Source organism: Ammodytes marinus, assembly GCF_949987685.1.
Source record: "Ammodytes marinus genome assembly, chromosome: 12".
Taxonomy (NCBI): Eukaryota; Metazoa; Chordata; class Actinopteri; order Uranoscopiformes; family Ammodytidae; genus Ammodytes; species Ammodytes marinus.
This window is the reverse complement of record NC_137216.1, coordinates 22,891,496-22,908,147: the sequence shown is the minus strand read 5'-3', so window position 1 is coordinate 22,908,147 and position 16,652 is coordinate 22,891,496. Positions and strand designations below refer to the sequence as shown.

At 43.1% G+C, this 16,652-nt stretch overlaps 1 protein-coding gene across 5 annotated transcripts in view; it reads right to left on the bottom strand.

Moving 5' to 3' along the window:
• Positions 1 to 507: 507 nt before the first annotated feature.
• tbc1d4 (TBC1 domain family, member 4) overlaps positions 508 to 16,652 on the bottom strand; it is a 30,418-nt gene continuing 14,273 nt past the window's right edge. The window contains exons 11-23 of one of the 5 annotated variants that reach the window (XM_080038178.1): positions 16,159 to 16,212; positions 13,674 to 13,894; positions 12,931 to 13,083; positions 10,193 to 10,347; positions 9,028 to 9,220; positions 7,568 to 7,722; positions 7,262 to 7,420; positions 6,818 to 6,918; positions 6,542 to 6,685; positions 4,989 to 5,148; positions 4,600 to 4,769; positions 3,916 to 4,092; positions 508 to 3,195 (exon numbers count right to left, since the gene is read on the bottom strand). In XM_080038178.1, coding sequence (XP_079894304.1) covers positions 2,965 to 3,195; positions 3,916 to 4,092; positions 4,600 to 4,769; positions 4,989 to 5,148; positions 6,542 to 6,685; positions 6,818 to 6,918; positions 7,262 to 7,420; positions 7,568 to 7,722; positions 9,028 to 9,220; positions 10,193 to 10,347; positions 12,931 to 13,083; positions 13,674 to 13,894; positions 16,159 to 16,212 — 2,073 coding nt within the window. In that variant the 3' untranslated portion in view covers positions 508 to 2,964. Of the gene's footprint in view, positions 3,196 to 3,915; positions 4,093 to 4,599; positions 4,770 to 4,988; positions 5,149 to 6,541; positions 6,686 to 6,817; positions 6,919 to 7,261; positions 7,421 to 7,567; positions 7,730 to 9,027; positions 9,221 to 10,192; positions 10,348 to 12,930; positions 13,084 to 13,673; positions 13,895 to 16,158; positions 16,213 to 16,652 lie in introns of all 5 variants that reach the window. The other 4 variants (XM_080038179.1, XM_080038180.1, XM_080038181.1 and 1 more) reach the window with 4 other exon arrangements.

Here is a 16,652-nt window from a genome sequence, read left to right as displayed (position 1 = left end):
TCACATATCTAGGCCGACAGTACATCAAAGTGATTTCATCAAACTGACTTTGCAGTGTGCACAACATTGATCTTTGTTTCATTCGTTTCGATAACAGCCAGGGCGTTTTACTGTCATTTTTTCTTTCATCAGTCACACACGTGGAGAATATTGATTTAATTCTATGAATCATAGTAATTCAAAAATGTACACCAGGGTAAATGCTTCAGATACTTTGAAAAAGATGCAATTTAACAAATAATTTTTTTTCTGTCCCACCGCAGACCTGAAGTTCTTGTTGCCCAAGGCGTTAACAAAAGTACAACTCTTGAAAAAGGGCCTTTAAATAGACTCTCTTAAACTGTCTAAGCCTACGATGGCCTTTTCCATGATAATCGTGTACACACAGAGCTGGGCTTAGCTTCGGGCTACTTCTCGCACTTGAAGTGTTAGCGTGTAAAAGGAACATGGTTTCTTTATCAGAGCTTACTGAGCAGGGGAAATACATCTGAACATGAGCAGACAGAATACAAGGCAAGGTGTAGTTTATTTTAGAATTCAAGACAGTTTCCTTGCTTGTGTGTAGCCCTCGTGTTGACAGAAGAAAAGCAATTAAGCGTATTGCCTTGAAACACAGTGACACAAGCACCATTTATCAGTCCGCACTCAGAGCACCTGATGAAAAATAAAGACCCTACGCTGACCACGAGCATGAGCTTCACAATAGATATTGACTAAATGGTCCAATATCTCCGATTAGAAGAGAATAAAGGCCGTCGTTAACTTTTGGCACAAAGGAATACGATGAAAAAAGCAAGTAAACAAACCTGCAAAAGGTCTTTTTTTTGTGTACATTTTTGATGCCAATATTTTAAAAGTTTTTATTTTCTGTACAAACCTAAAAGAAAGCTGACAAGGTGAAGTGACAAAAACGGTTATCACATTTTAACGCACAATGGATCTCAGCATTTTGGGATGCATTGATTGAACTTTTTTCATTCATTCATTAATCTTTAAGAAACACCTGCATCTTTGGTTCAATAGTCAACTTCTATGACGCACAAATACTGTAGATAGGCCAAACACAGGCAGGGAGAGAGAGACAGGACATCCTTTCGACAGATTTCCAAATGAGTTGTTAGACAAGTTTCACTTTCTGAACTGATGAGAGACTCCCTGCTGTTTAATTAATGGGCCTATTAAACATAGGCAAAGGTAGGCAAAAGCAGGCAAGTGCTTGGGGTATATGCAAATACACATTTTAAGGGTCGCTAAACACAAACATACTGCATTGTAAGCCAATAGGATATGTCTGCTCAGGCTAAAGTCTGAGAAGAAAAACTTCTACACTGAAACAAACACACAAATGTGTTCACCACAACTTGCCGCCCAAGGACAGGAAGGCTGATGGACACTTTTAGCGAGGACTTGTTTTTCTTTGTAGACAGCCCTCACCTTGGTGTTAATGTAGAGATGTTTTATAAAAGGCAAGAGTCAAGCCAGAGACTGTTTTGCTTTCAATCAGAAAATGGCAATGGTGAGTCAGACACGGAGGTGGGACAAAACAAAACTGAGTAGAGAGCCAGGGACACTCATTTGAACAATACAGCTGGCCTGTTAACTGCACAGCTCGTATTTACGTGTACATATACTTTATATGTATTACCCAGTCTCAAAAGGGACTCAAACGTGAACTGAAACTTGTCCAGGCCTTTCTACTCACCAAAACACTTGAGTTTCACAGCAAATATGAAAGTGTGCCCACGATGTGACCAAGAGCAATGCAAATGCAGATGTGTTTTGAAGTCCCACCTTCAAGAACTACAGAAAGAGAGGATGTTGCTACGCGCTATACAATAATCTCATAGACTTATTTTTAGAACAGAAGCATGCGATGTACATTCAGACCCTTCCTCGACCTTAAGTCTGTTTTGTTTTCTCTCTGTGCCTCCCGGGGAGCGTGAATTCAGTTTCAGTGTCTGAAAGGCGGCGCCGAGACGAGGCGACACCGCGGTCAGTCACACAGGAAACGCAAGAAGGCAGACGACCTCGCATCCTTCCTGAGCTTTGGAAGAAACACTTCCTCCTTTAAGAGACTAAATAAAAAGCAGCAAGTGCAACCACTGAAGATCTCATAATGTGAAGGCAGGCAGTGGTGCTGTGCTGCAGGACGAGCAAACGAGGTGAAATTTAAAAGCCCAACAGATGTGTGGCAGACATGCACCAAGATGTCCCCACTGTGAAGAACAGAATGATCTTTGGGAGGGAAATTACATTCGCAAAAAAATGTAAAGTGTGCAAAAGGGAAATAACAAAGCAATGCGATTACTCTGAGGAAGAGTTTCCATTACAGACACAAGTTCAAAAACAAACCCGAAACAATGGGTTATCATCTCCAGGGTCATACACACACTGGTAATGGCTTATAAGTTGAACCTGAGGTCCAAAAGGATTGTTTGCCGACACAGGCACCTTCTGTTCACTGCTTTTGTGGTGCTACTTGTAGTCAATATATCAAGGCAGTGCTCAAAAAACATTTTGTGGAGGCAGACACATTTCTCACATGTTTCAAATCTACAACATTTTCTCCCATGTGATTGATTACCAAAAAGGTGTGGACAGAGAAGGACGCTGCGCATCTTGAGCTCACCTTCACTCTGGCAGTGAAGACAGATGAGACTGAGCTGCAGCTTTGATGCACTGATGGTCTCTAATATAACCGAAACCATCCTCTCAACCCTCTCTTATTACATGCTGACAAAATATCATGTTGATATCTCCCTTACAGTGTGCACCGTCTCAAGACATCACACATTTTACAAAAACGCCGCTACTCTTGTGTACGGCGGCTAAAACAATACAGTAGTTGTGGTTGTGGCTCGGCAGCCTTCCACTACAGCAGTCTCCCATTTGTTCACTTCAGTCTCTCTCTGCCCTCTGTGTGCGTCTGCCCCCGAGAGGCAGCCAGGCCCCCCTTGGTTGCCATCAGGGCTTCTTGGCTGCAATTTTGGCTTTCCCGTTGGGTCCCATTTTGATCTGGGTCATCTCCACATCTGTCAGGGCGTCTGGGGGAACGCACGAGCGCATGCGTTCGATGGTCTTCTGGTAAGCTGCCCTCTCCTGCTCCAGAGAGCGAATCATGTGCTTCATTTTGCTCTCCCGAGAAAGGAAGCTCTCCACACTGGTCTCCAGCGTCAGGATCTTCTGCCGTGCCGCCTGGGGAGGGACACAGACACATTGGTACCTCGGTATATGCAGTGTAGCGATGCAGACAGAGAGGGTGAGCAAAAAAGCAGAGAAAGCAACACATTTGGAGAACTCAGGTCAAAGTCCCCCGCTAGTATAACAACAAAAGTGTGATCAAATGTAGTTTGGACTGTACTTCACAGAGAAGCCAGGATCCACATTTAACAAGTGCCAATGACTTTTTGAAATGTTATAACAACATAATAAGCCTAGAGAGAAAGAGAGAAAGTTTTCGGCAAATCAGACGTAGGAACAGCTTATTACTGCTTTGCTCCTAATTAACATGTGAACTATTACATCTGACTATGCAAGTTCCACTCCACTGATTTACAAACTAGTGATGAAAATGAGTGTTTGAAGAAAACATTGTTTTCAATCTCTTTGTGTTGCTGTCATTTTTCATTGTGTTTCTAACTTGTGTTTGACTGCCATCTATGGGCTGTCTGGAGCACTATCAGCAACAACTTCTGTGTTTTTTTTTAAACATAGTATGAGTGAGAGAGCTGTGTTGACAAAAAAAGGCATTTATTAACTGACAAATAACTCAAATACCCCACATGACTACAACAAAAAATTAGACATTAAAATAATTAACATCATTGCATTTTATACTGTTGTTTTACAAAATGATTCCCACTCATTCGGACGAGACGACGTTACAATTGAAGAGTGGTCTCGTGAGTGTGATACCTGAAGCTTCTCCAGCAGTTCCATGTTTTGCTTCTTCAGCTGGGTGTTGGTCTTCTCTATTTTGTCGAGCCGGTCGGAGTCATCGGGCAGCGGGCCGGAGTCTAACATCTCATCCTGCAGTACGTGATACTCCACCTCGTACGCATGCAGCTGCTTAGCTATGTCCATCTCCGTTACCTGGAAAAACAATCCGTTTACATAGTGAGACAGATTGCCATTAAAGTCCTTAAAGAAATATGTGATGATATTATACATTTTTCTCAAGTGTTAACCAATCCCCCATGAAATGACCAAACCCAACCATGAACCCATCTTACTAAACGCCTATTGTCTGTGTATCCAAAAGATGTCACACTTTTTATTCCCCCGTGCCATAGAACTCCGTTTTTGTACAAAAACTGTTAGTAGTAGTAGTAGTAGTAGTAGTACTCATTTATTTTGGTCCATATTAAAAGTTTTCCATAAGGAAATACAAATAAATAAATAACAAAGGCATTTGATTTGAAAGGAAGAAATAAAACATGAAAAAATAATGACAAGAAATTGTAGCTTATTATACATACCCTTATTACAAATCTTATTATTGTATTAACTACTTGTTTGATACAGAAAAATTATCATCGTTCTTGATTATCTAGAAACCTGCAACCAAGCTTCAAATGGTTTGCATATCCCACCCCGTACCTTAGCAATGGTCTGCTCCATCTGTGTTGGAGTGAGGGAGGAAAGAGTAGTTTTCAGATAGTCCACAATGCTCTCAAAGCTGTCGCACTCAACTATCTCCTTCTCATGGCTGCTCAGCAGACAGAGGGCCACTTTAAAGATCACCCCCGTCCCTTGGAGGAATACAAAATCTGGGAGGAAAAAAAAAATCACAACAATATGAAATGCCAATGCTTCACACATTTGTAAACACATCAAGCTGCAATTATTAAAAGGCCAGTTAAAATGTCATCCTCTTTTATAAATAGTGTTGTACTGATGAACATGTGTCTGTGTGTGTGTGTGTGTGTGTGTGTGTGTGTGTGTGTGAGCAAACACAGTGGGGGCTATTCATCTCAATATATATATACCGAAGATGCGAGACACAAAGCCGAGGGGGAACTGCGAGGCGAAGAGAGTGAGGAACCAGGGCGCTGCGTAGAGGCTGGGGCAGATCTCGTGCTCCTCAAAGTGGTTGTACAAGTCACGGTGGTAGTCGTGTAACAGTCTGGAGAGCTGGTACATCTGAATCTGGGATTACACAAGACACAGGCATAAACAGACAGTTAGACAAATGCTATACACACACACACACACACACACACTGACAGGTCAAAACATGCTGTGCCAGAACAAACTTGTATATCTGGATCTCAGGCTAATCTAAGAATTACAAGCTGACAAATTAATCTTTACCCAGGGAGGGAGCGCTGTATATATTATAACCAGAGTTGTTTGGACTTGCTAAGGCACATATCAAGGCCAAACGTTAACTGAGCCGTACTAACTCTCTAACAACAATGCATTACAGTGATCCTCCTGACAAATGCTACAGTGCATTTCACACAGCACGCAGAAAAGAGAAGCAGAAGTTAGCTCGGGCTAAAATTAGACTTGTTATCAGTCTTACAATTTCCTGGCTGTTACAAAGAAGACAAGCAAATACCTTTACCTCCTCCTTCTCCTCCTTCCTCGTACTGAACCACTACTGAAACACGGAAAACAAATTCCTCTTTGCTTTACAACCCCTGGATTAGTCTGCCAGGAACACAGCGCTGCAGTGTGTGGAGTGAAACCAAGAAAGGCCACGGCTCGGGCTAAAGGGTTACCTGAAGCAGATTAAACATTACCACGCCTGCTGATGCTTTTACCCCCGGCGTGTTGGTCAGCTGATGTTTAACTGGAGCTAACAGAGCAGGCAGGAACGCAGGTGTGGTTTGAATAAGAGGTGGAGACACTTGACTACTGTTTGCCCACGCAAACTGATAATGCACACAGCAGCAGCAGAAGCCCACTCGCAGCAGGGAGATGAAAGCGATAAAGTAAAAGCCCAGCGTGATTGCTACTCGCATACCGATAAACATGTTGTGGAAATGTTTTGTACGTATTCTATGACATTTAAACTGAAAGTCTGATGATGTGATTGTAGATCTTTTTTTTTGTTGTGAACTTAACATGCTCAAATTCTTCTGAGGCTAGGTTTTATATTGACAGAGAAATGAGAGAATTCTTTTGAAAACTGAAGAAGTCTATATGTTGCTGTTTAATCTCAGTGTCCCTTGGTCAGATCTTTTAGAGGAGGTGCATTGGCATGCACTGCTGCCTACCACAGTGTCTTTTTCCAAACCACCAGTGGGGAGGACCCTAGTAAAGAATATATTTTTTAATAGTGGCTTTAATTATTGGCGTCTTTTTTTCCTGCAGTACCACATTTTTTTGTATTCAACAGTCTGGTGAAAGATGTAATCTGTCTCTAATTTAAAATTGAAATAAAATGTTGGTGCAAAAAGTAATCATGTCTTATGTCCAACTCTAAATCATCTTGCAGGGCATGAAAAGTAAAGGATTCTGCAGCTGAAATGTGAGCACATAGTAACGATATCCCCCTTATTCTTGTTGTCCATCCACACATTGATGCACTGACCTGCAGGGAGACCATGTCCGGTCTGTACTGCTGCCTGATGCCCAGGTCGTACATGAAGAACTTCAGCATGTCAAAGGCCTGATCCTCGCTCATGTGCAGCAGCAACACACCAGCCACAAAGCTGATACCCTGGCAGTAGCCCACCTGCAAGGTACAAAACAAAAATAAAAATGAGCACAAAACATGTACTACAGATTTCATGTCATTCACCACACTATGGTTGGTGTCACAGCGACCCACTGCAGGAAGGGAAGGAAACACAATGGCAGCATGTACCTCTGTATCCAGCAGAGAATAGGCTTTCAGCAGGTTGTAGAGGGAGAGCTGCCCTGCACCCAGCTGTGCTGAGAAGTACTGGTGGGTGGGGAAGGTCCGGCCTGAGTGGAAAGACAAAGATAATATTTTTTTCAGCGCACACACAGGACGGACAGGTAGCCGATCGTTGGGAGAAATACACGTTTTTGCCAAAAAGTGATTTTTGACAACAAGCATTCTCCAGAAGCGCTGACACTTCCTTTAAAAAGGAGCATTTTATAATTGACCTTCATCGTTTTTTTCTTTTGTTTACAACACAAATGCTAATAGTTCTATAACTTCCTCAACATGCATTATCCTGAATAGTTTTCCCATGTCTAAACTTTAAAACAGGTCAATTCCATGACTCTTATCTAGGTCTCTATGACTGTTAGGACCCCTTTCTTTCTACAATTGAGCACACACCTAGATCCACCAGGATAGCATGCTGCTGTGCGGTGAGCTGCTTGAGCAGGTCGTGGTAGGGGATGTCCGGGGCTTGCGGACGCTGGGACAGCCGGTGACGCAGCCGGTTCTGATGGGAGAGGAGCAACCACACCTCCCCGCGCCTGCCCTTGGGGACACCTGCACACAGAGAGGACATATGCTTCCATTCAAAACTTCACATATGCACCACTGTGTGAAGAATTATAGATACATGTATGTCTTCACAAACCATTTCTCTCACTTGCTTGCACACAAAAGCAAAGCGAATACCCACGTATCTCTCACCTTGGCAGAGTGTACGATACATCTGCTCCTGGTCTTGCAGGACAGTGGTTCTGCCCGGCGCTGACAGTTTTTTCTCCCACAATGCCTGTGCCTCTTTGGAGCACTGGCCCACGTCCTGGTAGTTCAGCTTCATCTTGCGGATGTGCAGCTCGTCCCTGCTCGCTGCAATGGAATAAATAGAGATAAAATGTTTTTAAAATATCATATACAGTAGTCAATGAAAAGTATTTTGACGCACCAAAGCCAACAAAACAGAGTTGTGCTTCTGTTTTGTTAAAACAGAAGGTTATGAATATGGAAACAGTCCCTCACACCTTTTTGTCACCAGTTGCCGTTGGAAAGACCTTCCACGTAAACCACAAGCCACAATACCCACATTTACACCAAAGATCCATCCGTATTATGCTGGAGGCATCGGAGAAGCTACATCAACATAGCACAAAAGATGAAAGACACGAATGGCACCATAAAGTATGAGAGTCCCTGGACATGCAGACTGAAGCAGCTGAATGAATATAATAACCAACACCTGAAATCATGCACAACATCTATCTGCCTTGATCCCAAAGGGCTCATTTCATATATGGCTTACCTTCTATTGAAAGGGTTATTCAGTTAGGTCCTCAGACCAGCATTGGTGTCATAGTAACAGACAAAGGGAAAGAAATGTGTTGGTATATAACATAATGTAATATAAAAGACTACATATAGCAGGTTAATCCCCAAGCAAAAACAATTCCCTTTAACTGAATATCCTCCTTTTCCTGTAGAGCAAGAAGTTAATATAATGGGATTTTTTTTGTTTATTGTTTAAGCTGGGTTTGCATTAAACTGACACACATTAGTTTTAGATTTTACACCTAGGGATTTGCTTTACTGCAGAGATGAATTTTTGATAATGAAGTACTGTAGCTAATTAACTGTCCCAAATGGCCCCCACTTCCTCTTCTCCACTCCATTCCTCCTACTGCCTGTTAACTTCATGTTAAACGGGAAATGGTTGTGAGGCAAGAGGAGGGGAAAAAAAGGGTTTTGGGATGCACCCCGAACAACCTAAGTCACGAGAAACATTACCTAATTCTACAGTATATCCTGTTTTATTTGAACACTTCTTGTTGGTTTTTCCTTTACCTGACCTTAAACCTACTGAGTGTTTGTGTGTGTGTGTCTGCATGTGTCCCTTTGTGTGTGTTTATGCAACACCAAACACATTTTTGCTCTAAATATAGCCAGGCTCCAGAATCTCAAACCCAAGATGGAAACATTTGACTTGTCAAAATAAACGGAAATGACAGTGCAAGGAGCCTCCTATCCCTGCCCACGCTTATAGGGGTCGTCTGTCTGTCTCCACCAGCATGAGGACAAACAGCATGATCTTCATATTTGTCATTCCTGTGCTCCTAAACGACACAATTTGTTTTCTGGGGGCCATTCATTTTCTTTATGTACACATAAGCAACGGCAGCTCACCCTCCAGTCTTTGGTTCTCCTTTTCCATGCGCAGCAGCAGGATCTGCTGGTGGATGGCAGTCTTCCAGAGAGCCCGGTAGTCGGCCCCCGTCCTCTTAGGCCTCTCCGGTGGCAGCAGGCGTCCCAAAGGATCCAGGCTGGATTCTGAAGCACACGGAGAGAGAGGCAACAGCTCCCTGCCATCTAAAAACACACCACATCCAAAAAAGAACATCAATAGAAAGTACATGTAGGAAAAACAGTATATTTATCAAGTGACATTTTTTTTTTACATGAGCAATGGCTATATGTTCTATGAAACACGTTTCACAGATAATTACCCTGCAATGTCCTGTGCAATATTCCAACTGTGCAATACGCCTGAATACAGCATGCAAAGTACCTTTCATCTGGGATACTATTCTTGCATTGAACAAGCGTATAGATCCAGTTCTCAGCATTTATTACACCGTTATATATAGCATGATGTACAATTTTGTTGTTCTACAGCATGATCCACACATTTTCAGTTTTTTTTGCTATATAACTTGTGACATCTATATGCCTATATGTTTCTATTCTAGAATCGGAGCAATTATAATGCAACCAAAGTTCCGTCCGGGGAAAGTGTTTCTGATTCACACCAACCATGCAGCTCTACATAACTTTATAGCTCTTGTACTAATAACCCTGTTCCCAAACACAGTAGACAGTGTTTACAGCAACACCAAAACCCACTGCAAAGCTAATTGACCAGCAACAAACCAAATAACAGACAGAGACTAAGTCAACAACTAGCAGGGGAAGGAAAGTGGAACTTCAAGAGTTGTTCATTTCCTGCTAGATAATGTGTTAAGCTTCTTAAAATAAACTAAGAAATATACTACGCTGAAGATAAGATAACTGGCCATGTGGACAGATAGGAGGTTCACATTCACAAGCCCCTTTATCAGTGTTTATCTGACAGGGATAAAGTGGGGAAAATTCCTCTTTCCCTTCAAGCCTGTACTCAAGCAATTTGAAAAGCAAGGACTTTAAGACTAGTACATTTACACGAGAATCAAATATTCCTCCTTTGCCCTGTACTCATTTGCCATGCACTTGTGGATTATTCAGGCTGGGCATATTGTATTCTTTGCCTCTTCTCTGAGCTGCTTGAGAGGGAGATTGTGTTACCAGGCATGGATGCAGACGGCTTGTTCATTGGTGACGCGACCCTCAGGAAGATCTTCTGTCTCCAGGAGACCCTGCGTGGGATGGGAGGCAGCAGCCCCCCGCTCACTGAGTCACTGCTGCAGCCAGACAGGGTCCGCTTCCTGCCTTCCCCATTGCTGAGAGAGAGAGAGAGAGAGAGAGAGAGAGAGAGAGAGAGAGAGAGAGAGAGAGAGAGAGAGAGAGAGAGAGAGAGAAGACGCGTCACAGACACCCGATAAATGGGTCAGGTGTCATCTTACACCAACAATCTGTCAGCAACTATTACAAACGCAGGCACACAGACAAACACATACGCACTCACGCACGCACACAGACACTTACTTCAGAACACAGACACACACACTTACTTCAGTACACAGAAGCACACACACACACACACACACACACACAAACACTTACTTCAGTACACAGAATCACACACACACACACACACTTACTTCAGAACACACACACATACACACACACACACACACACACACACACACGCACACTTACTTCAGTACACAGACACACACACTTACTTCAGTACAAAGACACACACACACACACACACACACTTTAGTACAACCGCGCGCGCACACACACACATACTTAAAAAAGCAGACGCTCATACATCTAACCTCTCAAATTACAAACACAGAAAACATTATACAAGCTTCTCATCATTGAAAAAACCTCTCTTTGATGAGAAGACGAACCTTAAAACGTACAAATTCCAAATGTTAATAAAGCAGAAAGTAGTGCTGTATAAGGTCACGATTAGTAAGTAAAACTGACAACAAACACCGGCCACACAAACAGACCACAGACCAGAGGTGCATGCGTGCTTCTCTGTTTTACTGAAAGAGAAGTTGCTTTTGTTAGTGGAGAAAAAAAAACCGTGTTACTTCAAAAGCAAAATGTAAATGACTGACTTTCATGTTACTCATGTTTCACGTTTACAGAGCCACAGTGCCCAGGCGTTGAAATGCACACCTGCCGACACAATGCAGACAATGTAGGGACATCGGCAGGTGCGGAACCTAAACCGTAACCGACCAAAATAATGTGCTGAATCATATGTTGAAAGACGGCGAGGGTCTATGATGTGGACCTGCTATTTGTATTAACGGAAGCGCACAGTATGTTAAAAAAAAAGTGGGTGAAATTATGGACCTATTTAGGGAAGAGAGCTCAGCCCAGCTTCTCCAAAAAGGGCAGTTGTTCGTTTTACATGCATAATAATTCACCGTGCACCCACTCAGTAGGACAACATTATTAGTTGGGTTGATTAAATTGTGCGATTAGAAAGGCTGCAGTCAATGAGATTTGATTATTTATATATGTGTTCATACTAGCATAGTCTGCTCATATTATTACATTACATATTAGTTGTACTGTTCTCTTTATCTCTTGTCTTGCTATCAATATGATTATTTTATATCAGTGCAGTGACGTTTATGCACCAGTACACTTAGTTATCATACATTCATTATGAAATATTCTATTTGAGATTTCACGGAAAACTGGTGATTCATTTAAAGTTCAAAATCTTTTCATGTAACTAATGAGGATCACTTGATAGCGACAGTAGTCCATAACCTCAGTCAGCAGCAGCAGCAGCATCTGATCATGACAGTGAAAAACAGGAAGTGACCTTTTAGTGAGCAAAGGTCACTGAGACCGTGTTTACACTCTCACAGCTGTTCTGCACATTTATTGCCTCTTCAACGGATTAAAAAGTCCTTCGCCTGAGATATTAACTCTACCTAGTGTTGTCCTGCCAGTAAGGTCGTAAAAAAGTCAAGGCTGTTATCTATCTAAAGTTATCTGCAACAGATAACCTGGCTGTGAATGTTCTATACCCAAGGTGTCAATGCTTTTCAATAAGTTCTGCTCTTATTCACCATGGGGGGGCAATGTGTTCTGAAAAAGCTTTTCTTGTTGCATTATCAATGCGAGGGGCTCAGAAGAGAAAAGAAACATCCTGTGGAAATGCCATTTCACAATGGTCTGCTCCGCTGCATCTCATTCATAATGGAAACGTTAACCTTTACGTCTGCCATCCACACACAGCTAGTAGACCCTGTCAAGGAAGCGCTGCCAGAGAGGATCTTGAACATACTATATGAGCTGATCGATTAGTGCGGATGAACATTAGAGTAACAGTAACCTTTTCAAAGTAAGTTCACCACTGGAGTGAGTCAGCAATGCATGATGCTTAGAGTTCCCTATAAGGCATCATGGAAAAGCACTGGTCAGGAAAAGCGATGGCACAAGTGTGAAGTGTAGATATTAAAAGGTTTTTTTAAAGTCCGGGTTAAATGCAGTTTTTGTCGTGCAAAGAAGATTTGAATTGACATGCAGATACAATAAGAGAAGGAGGTATAGCAGCCTCCCCTTCAACTTCTGAGAGAAACAGGAAGAGGGCGTGTCCAGCTGCAGAGACGATGGAGCAAAACGTTGTAGTTTTTTTTTCAACCAATGAAGAGGTTGCTGTGCATAGACAGGAAAAAAGTGCGAAGATACAGTTGACAAAAAAAGCTGGTTGTTAAAAGGTTTGGGCAGCCAACACGTACGCGGCCGGCTATTGCCATCCCAGCAATGAAACCGTTTGTCCCTCCCACCCATCACATCACATCCCCCTCTTTCCCCGATGGATGTGTAGGGTCTTAGCAGCGGGGGGGGGTTGCTCTGTCTACTGGTCGCCCCCCTCTCACCTCTTGATGCTCCCACTGTCAGCCAGGGAGCTGAGGGAGCCCAGTGAGCCCTGGTAAAAGCTTTTCAGGAAAGTGGGGGCAGAGAAGGCGGAGGGGAGGCCGAAGGTGGACTCGCTCTCCGAAACGCTGCGCTTTCTCGAGACGGCTACGGGACTGGGCGAGCGAAACATGAAATGCCCACAAAAAAAAATGAAAAAAACAAACACGTTACACAAAAGAAAAAGAGCTTCGAGGTCAAAGAACAGAACCAGCAAAACAAAACACGGAGGCTTCAAAACAGTAGCAGGAAACGTGTGATGCTATTGTTCAAGGACAGTACGGCTGGAGGTGGAGATAATTAGGCCTGATCAAAGTGCTGCAAATAGATTACATTGTGTGAGTGAGTGAGTGTGTGTGTGTGTGTGTGTGTGTGTGTGTGTGTGTGTGTGTGTGTGTGTGTGTGTGTGTGTGTGTGTGTGTGTGTGTGTGTGTACACGTCAAAGGCTAACTTAATACTGAGTTAGTGTTTAGCCGATTTAAAGAAAAGCCATGTTCAGATTTCCTAAGAAAAAACAAAAGCTCACTCCTACGGAAAAATAACTATTTAGTGCAGTTCGCTCAAGCAACAATACTAAAGAGATGCATCCAAGATTCAAAGATTCAAGATTCAAGATTCAAGATACTGCTTTGATAATTTTTTCCTCCTACAGGTTCAAACTAGGAATGCATTGAGCGATGAGTGATGAGGTGTGTATGTTTGTTACCTGCCCTGCAGCAGTTCCGGGTTAACTGACTGCTGTCTGCGCAGTGGAGGCTGCAGTCTGCTCTGGCTGGAAGACGGGCCCTCAAAGGAGATGCGTTTCTTCACAGGTGGATGGCTGAAGGTGTGGGCGCGCCGACGGAAGTGCAATCCGCCTTCCGGGTCATCGTCAGGGAAACCAGGAGGGGAACCTGGGGGGGAGTGGCCAGGAGACTCCTCATCCTGCTGAGGAGGTCAGAATGTCAAGAGGAGAGAAACATGTCATTAAACCTTATACAGTCATTTATACTTTGATCATACAGTCTTTTAAATGCAATCTCAATATTTCCTCATTCATACATTTTCAATGTATTTTGTATGCCCCTGTACAGCACTTTGAATTACCTTGTGTCTGAATTGTGCTCTAAAAATAGACTTGCCTTGCCTTGCCCTATATGTTGTGTCTCACTGGACAGATGGGTGACAATGAGAGAATGGTCAATAATGGCAAACAAATTCCTCTAGAATATATCAATAACCAACAAGAGGTCCAGGCAAAATTTAATATAATCTCAATTCAATAACAATACGCATACTAAATGACTTGAGAAGTCAAACCACACACAGCTTAAGTAACTCTACTCCGGAGGCACAGTAAATAAATAAATAAATAAACCACCATCTTAAAATCACTCAAGTTACAGGTCTGCACTCACCTAAGGCAATGAAACCCCCACGGCTAGCAAAGGGCTCGTTTCAGGTTCTTTCCCAGTCAACACACTTGGACTCATGCGTTGCCTCATGCCTCGGCGATACAACTCCCCAACAACATCTATTGTATTCTAATGAACAATGTCCTGTGACTCAGAGCATCACACACCATTGGTTGAGGGGAGGACCTCGGTGGCTGAAGTCCACACCAAAACCATCCAATCTCTTTTCTTTCTTCTCATCACGCTCTTCAAGAGACCTCCCTCTTTGACAACCTGACATGACAGCAGAGACTCTGAAATTTCTTTACTGCACTTCTCAGTACACACCGAAAAACAACTGTCAGGTCAATTTATTTTTGCAAAAGGATCTGTTTGTCTGCCCTGTGTGCATTTAAATCATGTCCTTCGCTGTCAGCTGACCGTGGCTTGATACGTGATTTGTAGATATTAAGAAAAACATTGACGAGATAAAGGGCCTCAGACAGACTCGTGCGGTGCTGTGTTTACTACGATAGGGCCAAGAAGAGGAAGCCAGGACAGGCATGGCTCAGCAGACTGGACATCCTGACTAGAATTTCCTGCTTGCTGCTAGTACATGGGGCATCCTGACACAATGCCCAGATGACTACTTTATTTGCTTAATCAGCGAGCAAAATGCATTCTTCAAAAACCGTGACAAAACTTAGAGGGGGTAAAGGGGAGCCTTGAAAGTGAAAGACACCGGATTATCCTTGTACACACAGAATATACACAAATGGGATGATGCCATGTGCATAGAACAACTACAAGAGGACATCTTAATAACCAACAAGTAACTCATTAAAATACCATTACTTTCTCCTCTTTGGCACGGCTGATTTAAGCTGTAGGTAGAGTAAGTCATACGACAGCTAAGCATGAGGGTCTATTTCATAGCTCTGTTGAATAGTATGCATAACTCATCCTTAAAAGATAACTCGAAGGAGGCTTAAGACTACAGGTTCGTAAAATGTATTTTTTTATTTTTGCCTTTAAGGTACGAATGAAAGGTAAAGAGATGGAAGGCAAATGTGGGGAGAGGGAGGGAAGAATGAAAAGACGATATCTGTGGCACTTTTACTTTACAAAGTGTCCATCTTGTCCGACAATGGTACAGTGCAATGCCTAAATAGGTGGAGTACCCTGCATACGTTAAGTTAAGTTAGTTAAGTTATCCTTATTAGTCAATTTACACGAGGCACATTGAAATTCGGAGGGGGTCAGAGCACAGGGTCAGCCATAGTACAGTGCCCCTGGAGCAGTTCGGGGTTAAATGCCTTGACACAATGGTAGAGATGGCGGGCACCGTAGATGTAATACAAACCACCACTAGTTTTACAAATAAAACCCTCCTGTCCGGTGCCGGGGATCGAACCAGGGACCTCATGGTTACTGATCGGCCCCTCTTTCTTCAAGGCCATCCTACCAGCCTGCATGACTGATGGGGAGTCAGGGGGACTACATCACACGCTCACTCCACATACTGCACGGCGTAACCACGGCAGGGCCAGCAACTCCAAATGGTTGACCGACAGCTCTGTAAACACAGCTCCCCCTCAGCTGTGACCGTTCTGTCTAATGGCCAGCGCTAACTTCATCATGAAACTATGTAGGAATAATGCAGCGCCGAATCGTGTCCCCGTGTGAGAAGGTAAGAAGAAAAACTCCTAACGACTAAATGCTTTTCACACGTGTGCTTTTTCTTAGGACAGAATTGGAATTCTCCCTCTGAAATGCAGTTCTTGGAATTGTCATGTTACCCGCCTCAAGGACACTTACCCTTTCGAAACTGCCTCCCATGCTTCCCAAGCGGCCCCGCATCCTGCTCGCACCCTGGTGACAAAAGTGATTATACAATATGAACGTTTAGAGAAGGTATATAGATAAATAGAACATACAGTATGTGTTCATTCGTGTTTAGTAGCTGTGTGGTTTCATCAAGAAGGGAGTAAAAACATTCTGATGCGATAACATTAAAAGGTGTCATTGTTGAGTTAAGTCTCTGAGACAATAACAGATGGCAGCAGAGGCCTCAGATTGTCAGGATCCCTCTACTAAGGAATTATTCTGCCGTCTCACTGGCAGATATGGGTCAATCTAAATCCCCTGGATGACAGTGACACAGAAAAAGAGAGAGAGAAAGAGAGAGAGAGAGAGAGAGAGAGAGAGAGAGAGAGTGAGTGAGTGAGTGAGTGAGTGAGTGAGTGAGTGAGTGAGTGAGTGAGTGAGTGAGTGAGTGAGTGAGTGAGTGAGTGAGTGAGTGAGTGAGTGAG